This window comes from Leucoraja erinacea, chromosome 11 (assembly GCF_028641065.1).
Source record: "Leucoraja erinacea ecotype New England chromosome 11, Leri_hhj_1, whole genome shotgun sequence".
Lineage (NCBI taxonomy): Eukaryota > Metazoa > Chordata > Chondrichthyes > Rajiformes > Rajidae > Leucoraja > Leucoraja erinaceus.
Window position 1 is genome coordinate 38,493,766 of NC_073387.1, and position 19,628 is coordinate 38,513,393.

The following is a 19,628-nucleotide window of genomic DNA, read 5'->3' on the forward strand; positions in this document are numbered from 1 at the left end:
CATTCATATAATTGCCCATTTCATATACAGGCACCTCACGTTTTATGCGCATTTTAATTTATGCATTTAAAAAATATTGCACATATTCCTTTAACACCAAAGTTTGATTTTTGCACTTATGTTTTTGGAATAACGAGCTTAAATTTACTACTGACAGCGTACTCATGTATATGTTTAAGTTATACGTTAAGAATAACAGCCTGTTATTGAAGCATGTAACCCCCGTATAAATTGCCTTCTGTATTGAAGACTCTTGGTATCCCTTCTATGTTGCCTGTTCCTTACACACTTGCTTTGTCTATCTTATATCTCTTTTCAATTTTGTCCTAATTTTCTCTCATGTCCTTTCTTTGTTCTGTATTTCCCTTAATTTTCTATGTTATTCGTTGAATTTCAATGTTAGAAGCCCCACTTTTCCTTCTTGGAATGAGCCTGCACCTTTTCTAATTTGAAGGCTAGCTACTGGTTATTCACCCTCTCCTGGCTGATCTGAATTATTTGTTTGCACATACTTGGTCCCTTCTTCAATTACTGAAATTGGCTCTCTGAAATTGGGTATCTTTTTCTTTATATCTTTCTGTCACGCCTTTAAACTTAATTATACTTGCAAAGATGGTTTCCCAGAGAGGCATATGGTGCCATTCCTGTCTTACTCCAACATTGGAACAATAGCACTTCCTATTTCACTTGGGCAGCTTACAGCCCAACGGTATGAATTTTGATTTCTCTAACTTCAATTAACCCTTGCACCCTCTCTCTCCGTCCCACTCCCACCCTAGTCATCGTACTAGTTGCACTGCCATCCTGTTTCACTGTCTGTATAACTCTTTATCTCATTATCACATTGCTCACAGCCAACAAAGGACCATTGTGGGCTCCAGCTTTCTTTGATTATCATTGCTTTTAAGCATATCTTTCATTCATTTGTCCTATATCTTCCATATCTCTCGTTTCCCTTCCCCCTGACTCTCAGTCTCAACCCAAAACGTCATCTGTTCCTTTTCTCCTGAGATGCTGCCTGACGCGCTGAGTTACTCCAGTTTTTTGCGCTGAACTTCAATGTTGCTTCCTTCCTCAGTGACCCAGATTAAGAAAGTTCTCGGATACATTTTTAGACTTCTTCACCCTTCTTGCCCCTTATGCTATTTCCACCTCTTCTAGGTCATTGTTTATGAATCTACATGGCCTAGAGTGTACAGCTGATATTGCTAGGTCCCTGTACTAGGGCAATAGAAGTCCTTTATTGTTACTGCTATATTTTACCTTCATTTTTCTAAAATTTGTTCCTCCAACCATCTCATTTGAGATTGTGAACTACGCTAGTGAAAAATCTCATAGATTGACAAACAAAATTTATTCTAGAAATACCTAGGAAGTCACCTTTATTTTCAATAAGAAAAGAACAATTTTGGATTATACATTGTCAGCTGCATTTGAAAAAGTCTATGAAGGTTAGGAAAAGGGGCAGGGAGTTAGGATATGGTTGGCTTTGTTGACTCAAAATTGTTCTTCATTTTCTCTAAGATGAAGAAATGTTTCTTCAGTTATAAATGTGTTATTAAACATATGTTTAAATTATTATTTATTTTCTTGAATACAGGATATAAATGACAATTCACCTGTATTTGCTAAGTCTGTCTACTATGCCTCTGTAATGGAGAACACATTAGGTAAGCTTCAACTCCCTTCTGATGAAGAGCATCTACCTTCATTACTCATTTCCTTTGTATTTCATTGTTCCTTTTGAGTCTCTTTTCTCCCATTCTTGTTCCATCTCTTATATTAGATAATCTATGTAATAGATCGAATAACACAATATGATTTGAACGTAACCAATACTCATCACTACTTCCACCATTTGAATGGTAGAATATTGGCCCAGAATTTCCTGGCGGTGGTGAATTACCCACATTGTCACTCGCCCACTGGAGAGAAGGAATGGGTGACGTTTTGTGTCAGAAACAGATCCTTCAACCTACCTACCTGCAATCACTCGTACACCAGTTCTATCCTATGCACTAATAACAATTTACAGAAGCCAATTAAGCTCCAAACCTGTGCATCTCTGCATATCACACAGAACACCGGGAGAAAACCCATGTGGCCACAGGGAGAAAGTACAAACTCCGTAGTCAGGGTCGAACCTGGGTCTCGCGCTGTAAGGCAGCATCTCTACCGCTCTGCCACTGTGCCACCCTGTGCCATAGATATCTATGCCTCTATTATCCTTTGTACCGTCTGGAAGCTTCCTCAGGGAGACCTCTAATTAAGATAACAAGAGAGTCCCGATTATATTAGCTTTGCTGAGTTAATGCAGAGGTCTTTTAATTTTAATTAACACTTTATTCTTAAAAGCTGATTAATTGGATCCAGTGGGATGGTGTAACCACACCTGGTGGTTTATTTTAGCTGCCCTGCAATTTAGTTTATAACAGGCAGTGAGGTTTATAATCACCCTCTTATATACCATCTATTCCATCAACATTGTTAGAATTTATTAAAAATAATATTTTCATTTTGTTTTATAATTTTATAATTGGATATATGTCATTGGCCAACCCTTGGTCACCAAAACTGATGAAAACACCACTTTTGCTCAGTTCCAAACACAAAACATTTAACAAAGACCATTATGCTGCTCTTGATGGACGTAAAGTGCTGGAGTAACTCAGCGGGTCAGGCAGCATCGCTGGAGAAAAAGCATAAGTAACATTTCAGAAGAAGAGTCCTGACTTGAAACATCGCCTATCCTTTTTCTCCAGAGATGCTGCCAGGCCTACTGAGTTACTCCAGCACTGTGTCTATCTTTGGTATAAACCAGTGTCTGCAGTTCTTTGTTTCCACATTATGCTGCCCTCACTTTGTTGAAGATTTAATAGCTGCAGTTTCCAAAGGAACTATCTCAGGTTTCCCTTCACATTTTGTACAACTGAACAAGTTCATGGCAATAATATCTGACTTATTTATTTTGTTGTTTGATGAATGTTTAAATGTTATCATCTAATCTAAGAACATATGCTCACTCTCCTTGTTTATTGTTGCCACGTACACAGGAGCCTTTGTGGCACTGGTTAGAGCCAGGGACAATGATGCTACAGAAATCAACAACCGGGTGATATACCAAATTGAAAACGGCAGCAGAGGAGCCTTCTTAATAAGAACGATCTTAATCAATAATACTGACCCTAAACAATACGCTGGAAATATTACCGTTGATCCAACATTTGCACTGGACTACGACAAAGGACCGAAAATTTACATTTTAGGGATCATTGCCTCGGATTTGGGAGTCCCACCCAAATCAGCCTATACAAATGTCCATGTGACTGTATTGGATATGAATGATGAACCTCCTGTGCTAGATCAAATTTCAATGAGGGACCTGGATGTCATGGAAAATTATACCATGGTTGGAATAGTGAGAGACATTACTGCCAGTGATGTTGATACCAATCACTCACTGATTTATCGAGTGGTTTCAGTGGGCTGTAAGAAACGCAATATCGCTGATAAGTTACCCGATCCGCCATGCCAGTATTGGTTTGGGCTCTATAACAATGGCTCACTCTATGTCAACAAATCTTCAGTTATTGATTACGAGGAATATGATGAAGTGCTCATTACAATTCGTGTTATTGACCTTTACACTGAAAAGAATAATCAATATACTGATGGTAAGCTTGTCTTCTATGCTGTATTGTTATTTTGTTGTATTAACATGGTTACTACACCCTTCTTAGTTTTCAGAAGGTGTTCTTTATGTCAATTTGTTCTCAAAGAGAAGGAACAATTACACTGGGCCATGTGCAGACGTGGCGTCAAAGGACGAGAAGCCGAAGCGAAGAAGTGGAAGCCAAATAACTGAACAGAAACGACGCCAAAAAGCCAAATAACCGAAAGTGTACCAAATCACCGAAAGTGCGCATCGTCAAAAAGCCAACTCACCGAACGGACGCAATGCTGAAAAACCAAATAACGGACATGATGTCGCCGGGGAGCGAGACTTGTCAGCGATTGGTCCAGACCCCCACGTCCATCACATCACTAGCCGGGGGAGACGGGAGGGTGGGGGTCATTTTCTCCACCCAAGACCGCCCGGGGCTGGAGGGTGATTGGGCACTCTGAACCTGAGCACCAAGGTGTAAGCGGCCGAAGGAGCGCATCCCTTGGGACAGCCCCCACTGTCCCCCCGGGACAGGCCACACTCTCTCCCCCCCGGGGTCAGAGCTGTCCCAAGGGATGCGCTCCTTCCAAGCCCTCTCCTTGACTACCCCATGGGCCGCCTGTCCCTGCGGCTGGGGGGGGGGGGGGGGGGGGTAGTGGTGTAAATCACCTGGTGTCGGGGGTTGAATCACCCAATCATCCCGTATGTGGGTCAGGGTCCGGGAGTCGTGTGGGGGGGGGGGGGGGGGGGGGGCAGGGAGTGGGTGAATCACCCTGGGGTGGGGGTCGGGGTCCGGTGGCAGTGCATCACGGTCAGTGACTTTAGGTGGGCGGAGGGACCAGTCTGTCCCCAACTTTGTTGCAGTTGACGGGGACATTGCCGGGCTTTCATCCACGTATGTGTGTGCGCTGCCGACCCACAGCCCGTTACAGTGTAGCTGCGGGACCAATCGCTGACAATTCCCGCCACCCGCGACATCATGGTTGTTATTTGGCTTTTTGGCATTGCGTCCGCTCGGTGAGTTCGCTTTTAGGAGTCCCGCCCGTTCGGTTAGTTGGCTTTTAGGCGTCCCGCCCATTCGTTTTATTGGCTTTTTGGCATTGCATCCGTTCGGTTATTTGGCTTTTCTGCGTTGTGTCCGTTTAGTAAGTTGGCTTTTTGGAGTGGCACCCTTTCGGTTATTTGGCTTTTCGGCATCGTACGCTTTCGGTTATTTGGCTTTTCGGCGTAGTTTCCATTCAATTACTTGGATTCAACTTTTTTGCTTTGGCTTCTCGTCCTTCGATGCCACGTTCGGGTACCCACTGGGTGGTATGGTGGCTCAGCGGTAGAGTCGCTGCCTTCCAGCATCAGAGACCCAGGTTTGATCCTGACCACAGGTACTGTTTGTGCAGAGTTTGTGCGTTCTCCCTGTATCCACATGGGTTTTCTTTAGGTGATTCAGTTTCTTCTCACACTCTAAAGATGTACAGGTTTGTAGGCAAATTGGTTTCGGCAAAATTGTACATGGTCACAGTGTGTAAGATAGAGCTAGTGTATGGGGATCGCTGGTGGGTGTGGACGGTGGGCTGAAGAGCTTGTTTCCGTGCTGTATCTCGAAACTAAACTGAACTAAACTAAACTATAGTTATGCACAATGATTTATTCTTTGTTCCTGCTTTGATGCAACTGAACTCATGATAAAGTGTAATATTAACCCTCAAATCCCTTTCTTGCATTACTGATGAAGCTGTAAATTCTCCATCCAGTAGGATAATCTTATGATTTTGCTATAATGTTGATTATTGTAACAATAGCATAATTCTTCTTCTTACGTATGGTGTGCACAGCCTAAAGTTGTAGGTCAAGGGTAGACATCCAGGCCAGGACAACATCAGTTACTGGGTGGATGGCTTTGATGCCACCACGGAAAAGCCTCAGTGGGCAGTCATTCACGATGTGTGTGATGGTCTGGTCTGGATGTCTGCAGTTGCAAGCAGGGCTGTCTTTCATCCCCCACTTATGCAGGTGATGGGCTGTTCTTTCATGGAGGGTGCGGATTCTGTTCAGGGTTAGCCATTGCTTGCGATGGAGGTCCAAACCCAGTGGTTTCACTGTGGCGTCTGTGATGACCTCGCCGTTTTTTAATGTTGGAATTGTTCCAGGCTCTGCCCCACTCAGTCTTGGACTCAAAGTCTCCGAGCACAATTAAGATCATAGTATCAGGCAGCAGACTGGCACCACTAGGAGAACTGCTCCCTCAAAATCTAATGACCTGGGCTCAATCCTGATCTCCGATGTTATCTGTGTTGAGTTTGACTGTTCTTCTTGTGATGGTATCGGTTTCCTCTGGGTTTACTTGTTTTCTCCCACATCTCAAAGATATGCAAATGAATAGGTTAATTGGTCACTAGAAATTGCTTCGAATGTGCAGGTGAATCGTGAATCTGGGAGAATCAATGGAAATTTGGAGAGATAAAAAGAAATATTAATGTAGGATTGCTGCAAATGAATGTTTGGCAGATGCAGATTTGGCGGCCCAAATGGCCTGGTTCTGTGTTGAAAGAGTCTATGATCTGCAATGGACATTTTCAATGGACATTGAGAATGATTGTGTTGACTCTATTCTGCATTAAAAGCCCAACTGACTGGGTTGTCTGGTCAGAAGCTAACGTTACATAAGTTCTGATCCAACACCAAGTATTGAGAGAATGTCTGGGCTTTAGAGATTCCAGCAGTACAATTTCTATTTTGAAATGTGAGTATAATTTAAAAAACAGGATCATGAACTTAATAGCTTTCTTAAAGTTGATTAAAAGTTGGATAAGAAAGTAAACTTGTCGTGGTGTCCAATTTTTAATAAACTGTGTTATAGTATTTTATAAGAGATTTGTATAGGAAAAAATGGCTGTGCATTGGTAATAGATGGAGTATAAAATGTGAAGGTTATTGATATGCAGAACATAGAAAACTGGTGCAGGAGGAGGCCATATGGCCCTTCGAGCCTGCACCGCAGGCATCAACATGGCTTAGATCAATTTTGTGTGCTGGAGACCAAAGATTTAATAAAGGGACTGGTTCAATAGGCATTTATAGATTTACAACTAAGGAAGAGAAATGGAAGGAAAATGCATGGATTGACAAATTAAATAAGGGATATATTGTGTGGATAATGATGATGCAAGAAAAAGTTGTTGAATTTGTGCAAACCTGACCAGAATAATCAGTTTTGTGACTTGGATTCTTCTGTCATTGATTGTTCGGAGAGTCTGAAGTCTATCAATAGTTGGTTGAAGCTGGCTGAACATTTGCGTTGAACAATTCTCATAGACAGCAAGCCAGCAAGTAAAACCAACAATTTTCAGTTTTCATTTAAACCATTTTATGGCACAAGAAAGAAAGAGTGACATGGACTCATCAGATTAAGGCAAAAATTGAATTAACATGTAAAAATCTATATGATTAAAACTCAAATCTTGACCTCTTCCTGTTTGCACTGCATATTGATTTTAGAAAAAATGCTACCACTTACGGCTGTGATTTTTGGCCATCTTACTCAGAGGGTTTTTCCCCATCGATTAAAAATAAAAGACTTATTAATGTTTCAAAAATGTTGAGATTCTCTCTCCTGTCAATCATGCCATGAAGGCCATGCCCCTTCCGGTGGGAGGGGGAGAGACTATAAATCCCGGAGGTGTGGACTGCCTCAGTCTCTACTAGATGGGGGGAGCGAGAGGTCACAACTCTCAGTCTGAGCTGTGAATAACACTGACCACATGTCTACTAAACTGGGAGTGGTTTTACTGACCTGTGAGTTCCCATTAATGTAGTTTGAAAATGCCAAAGTGGTTTGGTTTGAAAATGCAAAATGGTTTGGTTTGAAAATGCAAAAGTGGTTTGGTTTGAAAATGCAAAAGTGGTGTGGCCTTTGCCTCATTGAAAAGTGGTGTGGCCTTTGCCTTATTGAAAAGTGGCGTGGCCTTTGCCTTATTGAAAAGTGGCGTTGCCTTCTATATAATTAAAAGTCTAATCTTGACCACTTCTTGTTTGCACTGCATATTGATTTTAGAAAAAACGCTACCACGTACGGCTGCGATTTTTGGCCATCTTACTCAGAGTCCCTCTCCGCTCATCAGTTTCCCATCGATGCAAATTAAAAGAGTTCTTAGTATTTAAAAAATGGTATGAAACTACATGAAATGGTATGAAACTACATTTGAATTTGGTGGCCATGCACCCTGCTAGAAATGGAATTTCAAGGAATAGCCGTGTCAACTGCTAGCCCACCAGCCGTGAGTTAGTGTGCTGCCAGCACACCAGGCTTGAGTGACTGAGCTGCCAGCCCAATAATCCATTTGGCCCACAATCTCCATACTAGCCCTCTGGAAACCAGTCCCTTCAGCCCACAACACCAATACTAGTGCTCCAGAATGCCCCCCCCCCCCCCCCCCCCCCCCCACTGGCCACCAATTGGAATTGGCGGAGAGGCGGGATATTACATTGGGGAGGTGGGATATTGCATTTGGTCTAGTCTAAAATAAAATCTTTATGATATTAAAATGCATGCTGTTAAACTGAGAATTTTTCATCCCCAGAGCTGGACTGTAAGTTTTACTGTATTTATCTAAGGACATTACTATCTACACATACATGTAAATGTGGCTTAGTGTGCATTAAATCTCAATTACACTTTAAATTAAAAAAGTAAAATTTTAAAGACATTTCCAGTGCAAACAGTATCATGAATTCCAATAGAAGCCCAGATTTATTAAGCGTTTGCTTAGGATCCCTATGAATCAATGTATCCCATGGCAGAGGAGAGATTCACTGACAACTGCTGCTAGATTTCTACATTGAACTGTTAAGGGAATCTAAACCATCATTACAATGGCAAAATCCGAGCAAATTAACTGACACTAATTCAGAATTACATAATTCATAATTTTACGACAATTCATATTTGAATTACCCAATCGCTGTTTGGGACATGGAGCAAGTACACAGAAGTGGTTTGGAATGGTATCTTGTTTGATATGAAAGACAGTCTGTAAGGATTATTGTCAGTGTTGCAGTTATCCTATTGCAGACATGTGTAATATCATCTTTATACAGTTTACTTGGTATTGATTTTCCGATTTACCATACACTATCTCCTGACTGAAGAGACAGGCAGCCAGTCAGTTCCCTGGACTCTATCTATCCTCCTAATTGAACTTTTCCAACTGAGGTATTTAAGTTGCATCCTGTTATGTGCACAGGATATTCAACAACAAAAAAAGCTTCCTGTAAGGATTAGATAATTTGGAGCATAGGGTTCAAAATTGTAATTATTATTTTTTTAACCTTGATAGGTACACTTACCATCAACATTGTGGATGCGAATGACAACCCACCTGTGTTTCTTGCCTTTAAAAGCAAGTCTGGTAGGTCTCTAAACTGTACAATAACATTGCACAATGCAGTTAATTACGTGTAGAGCATTTGTATAAAGCCCTGGTTTCAAATATAACATGGATGTTGATTCATTCATTTTACTGCGATCTTAATAATTATAAAATGTTGTGATCAAAACTGAGACAGGGGATTTGCATAAAATAATGTTTCTTTTCCCCCATAATGATTTCCTATAACTCTGCTGAATTCTACAGAACATGTTAATTACAACCATATGCCAGTGGTACAAGTGTAGCAATGACAGGAACATAATGCACAGCTTGTTCTTATTCTGGAGAATAATTTTGCTGGCAAAATATTACAATATAAGATGATAGTTTTTTACCATCTTTCTCTGCCATTTCTTTTCTTTGGCTGCAAACGTGAGGCAAGGTTGTTGAATAATTATCACATTAGCTGAAGGTGAAAAGGTTGCAGTAAGAGGTCATAGCCAATTAAAAAATATGCTCAATTTTCTCTTCCTTTGTAGTAAATCAAAAGGAAAATTGAGTTTATAACAGGCAGGCCATCTACTTATACTGCTTTTCCTTTCCCAAGTGTAAATTGTATCCTTTCTCTTCCATGCTGCAAGAGGACTGGCAATTATTATGTTATCAGCTATATTTGTGGGCAATTTTGATGCAAAATTCTCCTTCCATTCTTGATTGCCCTGAATGCACTTAAAGTCAAACACACACGGTATGGATGGGCAGATGACTAGGTGCTATCTGCTTGTTGATCGCCCAGAAGTCATATCAGACTACATTGTCAACACCATACACTCAGTCTACAACAACCATCTTGAACTGTGCAAGAAGGACCTGCAGATGCTGGTTTACACCAAAAATGTGCACAAAATGCTGGAGTAGCTCAGTGGAAATGGGTAACGTTTCAGGTCGAGACCTTTCTACAGATCATCTTGAGCTTGCTGTTGTGTGTCATTTTAACTCCCTTTCCCATTCCTACACTGACCTATCTGTCCTTGGCCTTCTCCACTGCCACAGTGGGACCAAACTTGAAGAACAACACCTTATCTTCTGCTTGGGCAGCCGATAGCCTATTAGTTTGAACATTGAATTTTCTCATTTCAGTAACAGACTCCCACTGTGTTCCTTTCCCATTGCCAGTCCACCCAGTGTCTCTCCCCTCTTTTTAATCTTATTTATCCCCCTCCCCCACCCTGATTACCTCAACTCCCCCACTTGGTTCCATCCGATCATCACCCACACAGCCATCAACTTGGATTTCTTTTCCCTCCATTCATCTCTACTGTCCCCACCTAGATCTGATTCCATCTGTCCATGATACCTCCCTTATCTGATTTCACCATCAACTACCGGCCTCTGTCTCACCTCTTGCTTCTAAATACTGGTTATCTTCCATCTACACTCTTAGTCCCGATGGCCGATATTTCTCAGCCTGATATACCGACTATCTCTTTGCCTTTGCAGATGCGTGACCTGCTGATTTCCTCCAGCAATTTGTTTTTAACTTCATATCTGATCCGTGTGACTTGGACTGGAACAGATATGAAGTGATAAACAAACTGGGAGGCTTACAGGGTGAATTGATCACACTTGAAGTTCTATGATGCCAATCTTTGAGATGTAGCATTTTCTTTTTCATTTCAGTTATCGTGGCCGAATTAGCAACAATTTCTGCTGAAGTAACAACAGTTCAGGTCTGTCAAAACTAATGTGTGCGTTTGTTAAATTTCACTGACTTGTTGAGTTCTTGTTAGTATCTGTTAGTCTGGAGGTGATACAGCACTAGAAGCGGAAAATCCAGACGGAAACTGCTGCTGTTTTAGAATTATTTTGTATCCTGACACAAGATATTTCCTTTTGTAGAAGAATTGTTCTGCACACCACCAGACAGGCCCTTCCAAATGTGTACTCCAATCAAATCTATACCTCTTTACGTTTAATTTGTTAAAAAGGCAAAAAGACAACGCTGAAAATCTTTAATATTGATAGCACAATGATAAATTTATTCTCAGTGATATAATGATCTTAACAGGGAATGTTTTTTGCAGAGAGTTCTGTTTTCACATTGGAGATCATATATACAAGTTTATACAAGTAATTTAATCAATTTCAAATATCTATTTCCAATGGGGAAACTGAAATGAAAATCTGAAGCTATTACTAGGTTATTTTTGTACCACTCAGATGGTATGAACTCCAAATGTTGTATTTCACAGTTGTGCAGAGGTAAAGTTGTTGTCTTACAGCACCAGAGACCCGGGTTCGATTCTGACTATGGGTGCTGTCTGTACGGAGTTTGCACGTTCCCCCTGTGATGGCGTGGGTTTTCTTTGGGTGCTCCAGTTTCCTCCCACACTCCAAAGACGTATAGGTTTGTAGATTAATTGGCTTTGGTAAAGTTATAAATTGTCCTTCATGTGTAGGATAGTGCTAGTGTACGGGGCGAACGTTGATCTGTTCACTCAGTAAATGAACAATCTCTTTCTGTGCTGCATCTCTGAAGTCAAAAGTTCAGTGAGCTTAAGTTTAATTTTGCAATGATTTCAGATTTTTCTTTTGCCTACTGCAGACAAAGGTTTAAATTTGATTACAACATTTGTTGAATTATGGATATATACAGCCAGAAAGTGTTGCCTTTTTTTTAACATTGCTCATGTGCAAATTGGTTCTTTACTGGAGGCCAAAATCTGATTTCACACCTTCCTGGAAATCAATCAGGCACTTCCTGTAGCAGACGGTATTTGTGGAATCAGTTGCTTTCCATATTGGATGCACACTAAATTATGTTTTTGCCCTGGAACAATACTTGTTTAGGTAATTAATTGGTGAAATTGGTTTACGTAACACTAATGCTGTTGTACACGCTCAATCCAATTCAATGTTAATAATTTTGTTTGCTGTGCAGCAGTGTGTTATAAAGTGATCCACCCCTGCACTGGTCACAACCTGGCACTGGAAGCTAATTTGAGTAAGTGCCCTCCAACTTACTTACCAGCTCTCCTCTGCTTCCATCATCTACAATCTTCCAAGCCTCAGCCTCCTTCACCTCACGATCCCTTCTGATTCCCTGGCTCAGATATCTCTACCGTGGGCAGCACAGTGGCGCAGCGGTAGAGTTGTTTACAGCACTTGCAGCGCCGGAGACCCAGGTTTGATCCGTACTACAGGTTCTGTCTGTACAGAGTTTGTACGTTCTCCCCGTGACCGCGTGGGTTTTCTCCGAGATCTTCGGTTAATTCCCACACTCCAAACACATATAGATTTGTAGGACAATTGGCTTGGTGTATGTAAAATTGTTCCTAGTGTGTGTAAGGTAGTGCTAATGTGCTGGGATCGCTGGTTGATGCGGACTCGGTGGGCTGAAGGGGCTGATTCACTGCTGTATCTCTAAACAAAACTAAACCAAAATCCTTTTAAGATCACTAAGTGCAGGCCTCGGACTCATTGATATGTCTTCACCTGCTTCCCAATCGCGGGCAATACCTTCTGGCCTAAAAATCCATTGGCTCACATGGAGGTATGTAAATAGTGTGCTATCATTATTAAAGATTTTTTGTGTGGTCTTTTTACCTTTTTAATAAATTAAATGTAAACAGATGTAGATTGGATTGGAGTAAACAGTTGGAAGGGCATCAGTGTTCAAGAAGAAGGGTTTTTGGGGTTTCGGCACTGAGTGTTCAAGAAGAAGGGTTTCGGCCTAAACGTCACCTATTTCCTTCGCTCCATAGATGCTGCTGCACCCGCTGAGTTTCTCCATTTTTGTGTACCAGTCGGAAGGGCCTGTCTGATGGTGTGCAGATCAGGCACTGTTAAATATTCTACGAAAGGAAATGCCCCGTATCAACAAACAATTTAGTCATGGATTGCCACTTATAATTTCACTGGCACTCTGGGCCAAAGGTGTTGGAAGTTCCTGAATCAGTCTGACATGAGGAAGGAATTCTCCCTCTTGTGCAACACCTGGTACTGTAGCCGTGTCCAAGGTGATTGTTGTTGGAATGAACTGCAGATGCTGGTTTAAACCGGAGATCATATATACATGTTACAATTTAATCAATGGGAAAACTGAAAGAAAACTGAAAGTTTAAGAATAAGGAGTAAGCCATTTACAACGAGACGAGGAAACACTTTTTCTCACAGAGAGTGGTGAGTTTGTGGAATTCTCTGCCTCAAAGGGCGGAGGAGGCAGGTTCTCTGGATGCTTTCAAGAGAGAGCTAGATAGGGCTCTTATAAACAGCGCAGTCAGGGGATATGGGGAGAAGGCAGGAACGGGGTACTGATTGGGGATGATCAGCCATGAGCACATTGAATGGAGGTGCTGGCTCGAAGGGCCGAATGGCCTACTCCTGCACCTATTGTCTATTGTCTCTTGTCTATTAAAATCTGAAGCTATTTCTAGATTAGCATTTCTAGACTACCTGGCTAGCCACAAGAGACCGAGGCTCTTCCTCATGTTAGACTGATGCAGGAACCTTTGACACCTTTGGCCTAGGGTGCCACTGAATTTGCAAGTGGCAGTCCATGACTAACCTGTTTGTTGACACAAACTGCAGCAAACTATTTACATAGCTCCATGCGAGCCTCTGAATTTTTAGGACTTTGCCCACAAATTCACGTTTCTTGTAGGCCTATAATAATTTGAAAATTACCTGCTTCAATTTAATTTCAGTTATTTCAATTTAAAATAACTTTAAATTAACATAAAGGGCCCTCTGTCCATGAAAATGATTTCATACGCAGGTTTAAAACATTGCTGTGACACACCTGATTACGTTGAGTAGCAATTACAGTAATTCAGAAAAAAAGATACAAGTATTCAAAGTTTAAAAAAAATGGAAATCTTAAGTATTGACATACCAGTCTATAAAATACAAATTATGTGTTTGTCATGGTTAATCTCAAGGCAAGATGCTTAAAGCATTTCATTCAATCAAATGCATTTTGAGAGGGAGAGATGGAGCATAATTATCAATGGTAGTAAAGCTTCAAATTGTCATAATTCACATATACTAATGTTATTCCATGTATCTTAGTCATTAATTTTAATCAATGAATGTCAGTGTAAAATAGCACCCATGAGCATATTGTATAAATATGTTAAGTATAGATATGCTTCAGTGTTTGAATGCTCTTTCTCATGGTGGGCTCAAATCTTGTAATATTTAATCAAATAAGAATATGAATTAAATGAGAATACGTTAGTTGCACTGAAGGGCTTTCCTCAGATTTCCAAATGTGTCTTCGTGCACTTTCTTTCTGATGTCTTCCTGCCCCAACTGATCTCTGAATTTGGTAGACAAAAATGCTGGAGAAACTCAGCGGGTGAGGCAGCAACTATGGAGTGAAGGAATAGGTGACGTTTCAGGTTGAGACCCTTCTTCAGACTGATGTGGGGGTGGTGGGTGGGGGGCAGGAAGAAGAAAGGAAGAGGTGGAGACAGTAGGCTGAGGGAGAGCTTGGAAGGGGAGGGGAAGGAGGGAGAAAGCAAGGACTACCTGAAATTGGAGGTCAATGTTCATATCGCTGGGGTGTAAACTACCCAAGTGACATATGAGGTGCTGCTTCTCCAATTTGCGGTGGGACTCACTCTGACCATGGAGGAGGCCCAGGACAGAAAGGTCAGATATGGAATGGGAGGGGGGGGAGTTGAAGTGCTGAGCCACTGGGAGATCAAGTTGGTTAATGCGGACATCAAGCCAATTTTGTGATGTTTATAGCTGATGCATAAATGTGAACCTAACGCTGGTACAGCATTGAAAGGCCACTGGAGCTGGCATTAAAATTAATTAAAATTAATTTGGGTTATAAATTAGCTGCTAATTAATTCAAAGTTTCTCTTGACAGGCAGCTGACAATGATACTGGAAAAAATGGCGAAATTAATTTTGTTGTAACCCATGTTCTATTCATTTATTCGGATGGCCGACCAAGCATTGTATTGCCAGATGTATTTGAAGCATCGAGAGCGACCCTCATTGGTGATGAATACACAGCAACTATCAGGTAATGTAGAAACGAGGATCTGCAGAGGCTGATTCATATTAAAAGAGACACTAAGTGCTGCAGTAACTCAGCGGGTCAGGCAGCATCCCTTGAGATCATGGATAGGTGATGTTTCAGGTTTGCATGCTCTTTCAGACACTCAGACAAGTCTGAAGAAGGGTTCCGACCAAAAATGTCATCCATCCATGATCTCCAGGGATGCTGCCTGAACCGTTAAATTACTCCAGCACAGTGTAATTATCAGGTAATGTTTGAATTTCTTTACTGAGTTACTTTACAGCAACTATACCTAATGATAAAGATAGACACAAAATACTGGAATAACTCAGCGGGACAGGCAGCATCTCTGGAGAGAAGGAATGGGTGACGTTTCGGGTCGAGACCCTTCTTCAGGTTTCTTTGAATGTCTGGAAAAGCATCCCAACCTGCAAAATTATGCTAAACTGTAGTAATGCAACAGCAATCATCGAGAAATGTTCGAGAGAGTACAGGCCATCTTCCAGATATGAACCAGTCCACTCTAGATTTTCTGCTCTCGATTCTGACACTTTGAACCCCAATAAAGGTGGCCAGACATCCCCAGCTCCTTGCATTCAGCCTATCTTTGATCACAATGCTTTTCTGATGGGTAGTATTAACTGTAGCCAGAAGTGGTCAATTTTATATTGATTTGGATGTATCAAATGTGGTGACAAATATTCTTATCTCCGGGTGTTAAATGAGGGTTACGGAAGTAAAACAAATATTTTCTTAATTACTTCTTTAGGTTTGATTTGTTTATGACCCGCAGGCTCATAAATTCACAAGGGCTTTGAAATGTATTTCTTCAAATGTATTTATTTTTTGTCTCTGGCACCATTGCTGTCTGTATGGAAAGATATTGTATGAAAAGAGACCAGTTGGTCCATTGCCACTCTGTTACCTCTTCCAGAGAGATATTTAATTAGCCCCACTCCCATGCTCTGTCCCTGGAGCCTTGATTTTATTTTCCTTTGGAGTAAACCTAAATTTCGTTCCGAGAGTAAATTAAATAGGAACATTGCTTTGTTCAGGAATGGGCCCTTGTATACAGAGGTCAGGGACATGAGCTTTCTTTCTGCTGTTCAATGCTTTTTCATGAAGTAAACATTCAGAATAATGTACTGTTGTTTTGTAGAATTAAATCCTCACTGGACAAAACATTAAAGGGTCAATATAATGTAACCATAAAAGCAAAGGATAAAGGAGATCCCAGCTTAGATGCAACAAATTACTTAGATGTAAGTATTGTTAAGATGATTCATTTTACTATTTGTTTCTTTATATCAATATATGCTCTCACTGATGAACTAATGTACAGTGTTGCTCAGTTTGGTATAGACAGATAAAACACGATGCAATATGATGCAGCAACATGATGAATCTCTTTCCTATCAGTTCTAGTTTATGAAGTGTGATGTTGATGGGCTGATTCTCACACAACATAGATATTTCAGAATTGATTGTCTTGCTTTTCACTTTCCGCTTTGTAATGGGGTTGAAGCTGGGAATGAAGGAATATATAATGGGAGTTATGCATCAATCTGATGCCACTGTTTGAATTTTCACCCTTTATCACTTTTTGGATGATCTCATATTCTGCCTCCTAACTTCCAAAAAATGTATTCCTATTATACGGCTCATTGATATGTATTGGGTTGTTTCTCTTCAAAAGTCAAAACATACCTTTACAAACAAAGTAGTGTCTCTTGGGCAGTGGGCATCCTCTTTTAGCTCTGCCAGGGGAAGGTTACATGGAGGATACACACAGGTTCCTTTCCATACAGAATTAAAACACCCTTTATCTAATATCATTCAATACAGATACAGTCTATACAGATATCAAGCAAAATTTCAGTCTTATTATGTAAAGAAGGCAAAGGAAAATTGGCTTTTCTTATCAATTTGTACAGATGCACCAAATTTTGATGCATCACTGCTTGGTATGGTAATTGCTTTGCCCAAGACCACAAGAAATTGTAAATAGTTGTGAACACAGCCCAGTCCATCACACAAACCAGTCTCCCACTCCCATCAACTCCATCTACACATCACACTGCCTTGGGAAAGCAGGCAAAGTAATCAAAGACCACTCACTGGTACACAAAATTGCTGGAGAAACTCAGCGGGTGCAGCAGCATCTATGGAGCGAAGGAAATAGGCGACGTTTCGGGCCGAAACGGCACCTATTTCCTTCGCTCCATAGATGCTGCTGCACCCGCTGAGTTTCTCCAGCAATTTTGTGTACCTTCGATTTTCCAGCATCTGCAGTTCCTTCTTGAACACAAAGGCCACTCACTCCTTGGTCATTCTCCTCTCCCGATGAGCAGAAGATTCAAAAGCTTAAAAGCAATTACTACCAAATTCAAGAGCAGCGGCTTCCCCGCTGTTATCAGACTCGTGAACAGACCTCTCATATGCTTAGGATGAATTCCCAATACTTCCTCGTGGCCCTTGCACTTTTTTAAAATCTGCACTTTCTCTTTCGTTCTAACATTATATTCTGCTCTCTGTATATTTTCCCTTTTGCACTACCTAATGAGCTCATGTTTGGTATGATTTGCCTGTATAGCAAACAAAACAACGTTCTTCACTGTATCTTAGTACATGTGACAATAATAAAACAATAGTAAAAGGCATACAAATGCCAAACTGCTAAATTCATGTTATCGCATAAAGCCTTTTTATTTCCACCTGCATGGGCATCTAAGCCATCTCTAATTGCTCTTTTTTAGGCTTCTGAAGTTTTCCCAGGCCTTGTTGCATTGTATTATAACTGAGTTTTCTAGACCTAGTGCTTTGAGAAACTGCTAAACAAAGTTTCTGCGAGAAATCCAGACTATTTACTTCTGTGATTGGACCCTGGAAGGACCGAAGTCCGTCACGTGTGCCAGCCCCCCCACCCCCATCGACTCCATGTACAACATGCTTCCTCATGAGAGTAGCCAAGGTAATCACAGTCCACTCATTTGGGAGAGCACATCAGGCCAGGCACCATCACTGATGATAGTGCGGCACTCCCTGTTGAACAATGCAATGACATCTGTCCCTTCAGACTCGAGTGTGTCTCTTCCCATGGTCACTGTTACAGGAGTAAGATCACACAAGGTTCAATAAATGCACAATGATAAGTGCACCTAATGATACACTTTAAGAAGATCCCAGGGTAAAATTGTTGACCTTGCTCTGGAAGCCTCTTTGGTACTATAACAATTTCTAAGTACTTATGTTCCCCTCATGCCCCAGATTAAACTTTGTTATTCATCACTAAAAACAGTTTTCCAGTGGTGGATGTAAATAGTGTTGATGTTCTGCTTTAAACAACACAAAATGTGATCAAGGAAAGTTTAGGTTTGCTCGTCGTGGTTTGTGCTTAGGTGGTGATGCTGATGGTGATGTTTGACAAGCTCTGGAGAGTATTACAGTTCTGGCTCTAATCCAGAGGAAAGGATGTAAATTTTCATCTTGCCCCTTGCAAAGGAGTATTTTATTTTCCCGTTCTGGACTTTTAGTTTTTACTTTCAGAGATACAGCGCGGAAACAAGCCCTTCAGCCCACCAAGTCCACACCGACCAACGATTCCCGCTCATTCTACAGTAGGGACAAGTTTTACATTTATACCATGCCAATTAACCTACCAAACTGTACATCTTTGGAGTGTGGGAGAAAACTAAAGTTGTCGGAGAAAACCCACACAGGTCACTGGGAGACTGTACAAACTCCGTACAGACAAGCACCCATAGCCAGCATCGAACCCGTGTCTGCCGCTGTAAGCGCTGTAACTATACCACCGCGCCACCGTGCTGCCCTGATCTTCTTGAGGATGACTCAATCATAATATTTGGACAGTATTCTCTTCTGTGGGAAGGAGGAAGAAAATTGAGAAGGATATTTGCATTTCCCATTGCCATTAGTTTTATTCCTTGCTCGATATGAAGACAGTGAATGTAGACTGACCTGCAAAAGACAGCATCATTGCAGTATAAGAATGGAAGATGATACAAAAGAAGAAGAAATTATCATCATTGGCAATACAGTTTATAATGCATGTTTTAACACTTCTTTTACAGTTAATTACAGTGGACGAGACTTTCAAGGCACGATTAGAATTTCAGGTGACAACTGAGGACGTTCAAAGAAATTTGAATAACATAGCCATGTAAGTTCCCAAACTGACTTACTTGTTACACTGCATCTGTAATGTATTATACTTTTTGCTTATGGTTGTTTAAGTATATTTTTAATCATTTTTACAGTATTCTTCGCAAAGCTACACAGTCAGATCCACGTGTGGTAAGCATAACTGGTGTTGGCAATGGACGTGTTCAATCATTAACCAGGTTAGACATTAATATTCCTATACTACTTGATGGAAGCAATGCAGATATATACAGTAGTAATTAATGTATTAAGATGGAGATAAGTTAAAACAACAACAACCAGACAGTTGAATTTTAATTGAACCCTTTCAGTGAATACCTCAAAAACAACACATATCTGTGCAGATATGTGATGCAAGTTATTTGAGATTTTGGATTGTGTAA

General features: G+C 41.0%; 1 protein-coding gene across 1 annotated transcript in view; it reads left to right on the forward strand.

Moving 5' to 3' along the window:
• Positions 1–19,628, forward strand: part of cdhr2 (cadherin related family member 2) — an 84,873-nt gene that overhangs the window by 49,600 nt on the left and 15,645 nt on the right. The window contains exons 15-22 of the mRNA XM_055643065.1: positions 1,601–1,670; positions 3,054–3,674; positions 8,995–9,066; positions 10,708–10,757; positions 14,909–15,066; positions 16,223–16,325; positions 19,155–19,243; positions 19,341–19,424. Coding sequence (XP_055499040.1) covers positions 1,601–1,670; positions 3,054–3,674; positions 8,995–9,066; positions 10,708–10,757; positions 14,909–15,066; positions 16,223–16,325; positions 19,155–19,243; positions 19,341–19,424 — 1,247 coding nt within the window. The remainder of the gene's footprint in view (positions 1–1,600; positions 1,671–3,053; positions 3,675–8,994; positions 9,067–10,707; positions 10,758–14,908; positions 15,067–16,222; positions 16,326–19,154; positions 19,244–19,340; positions 19,425–19,628) is intronic.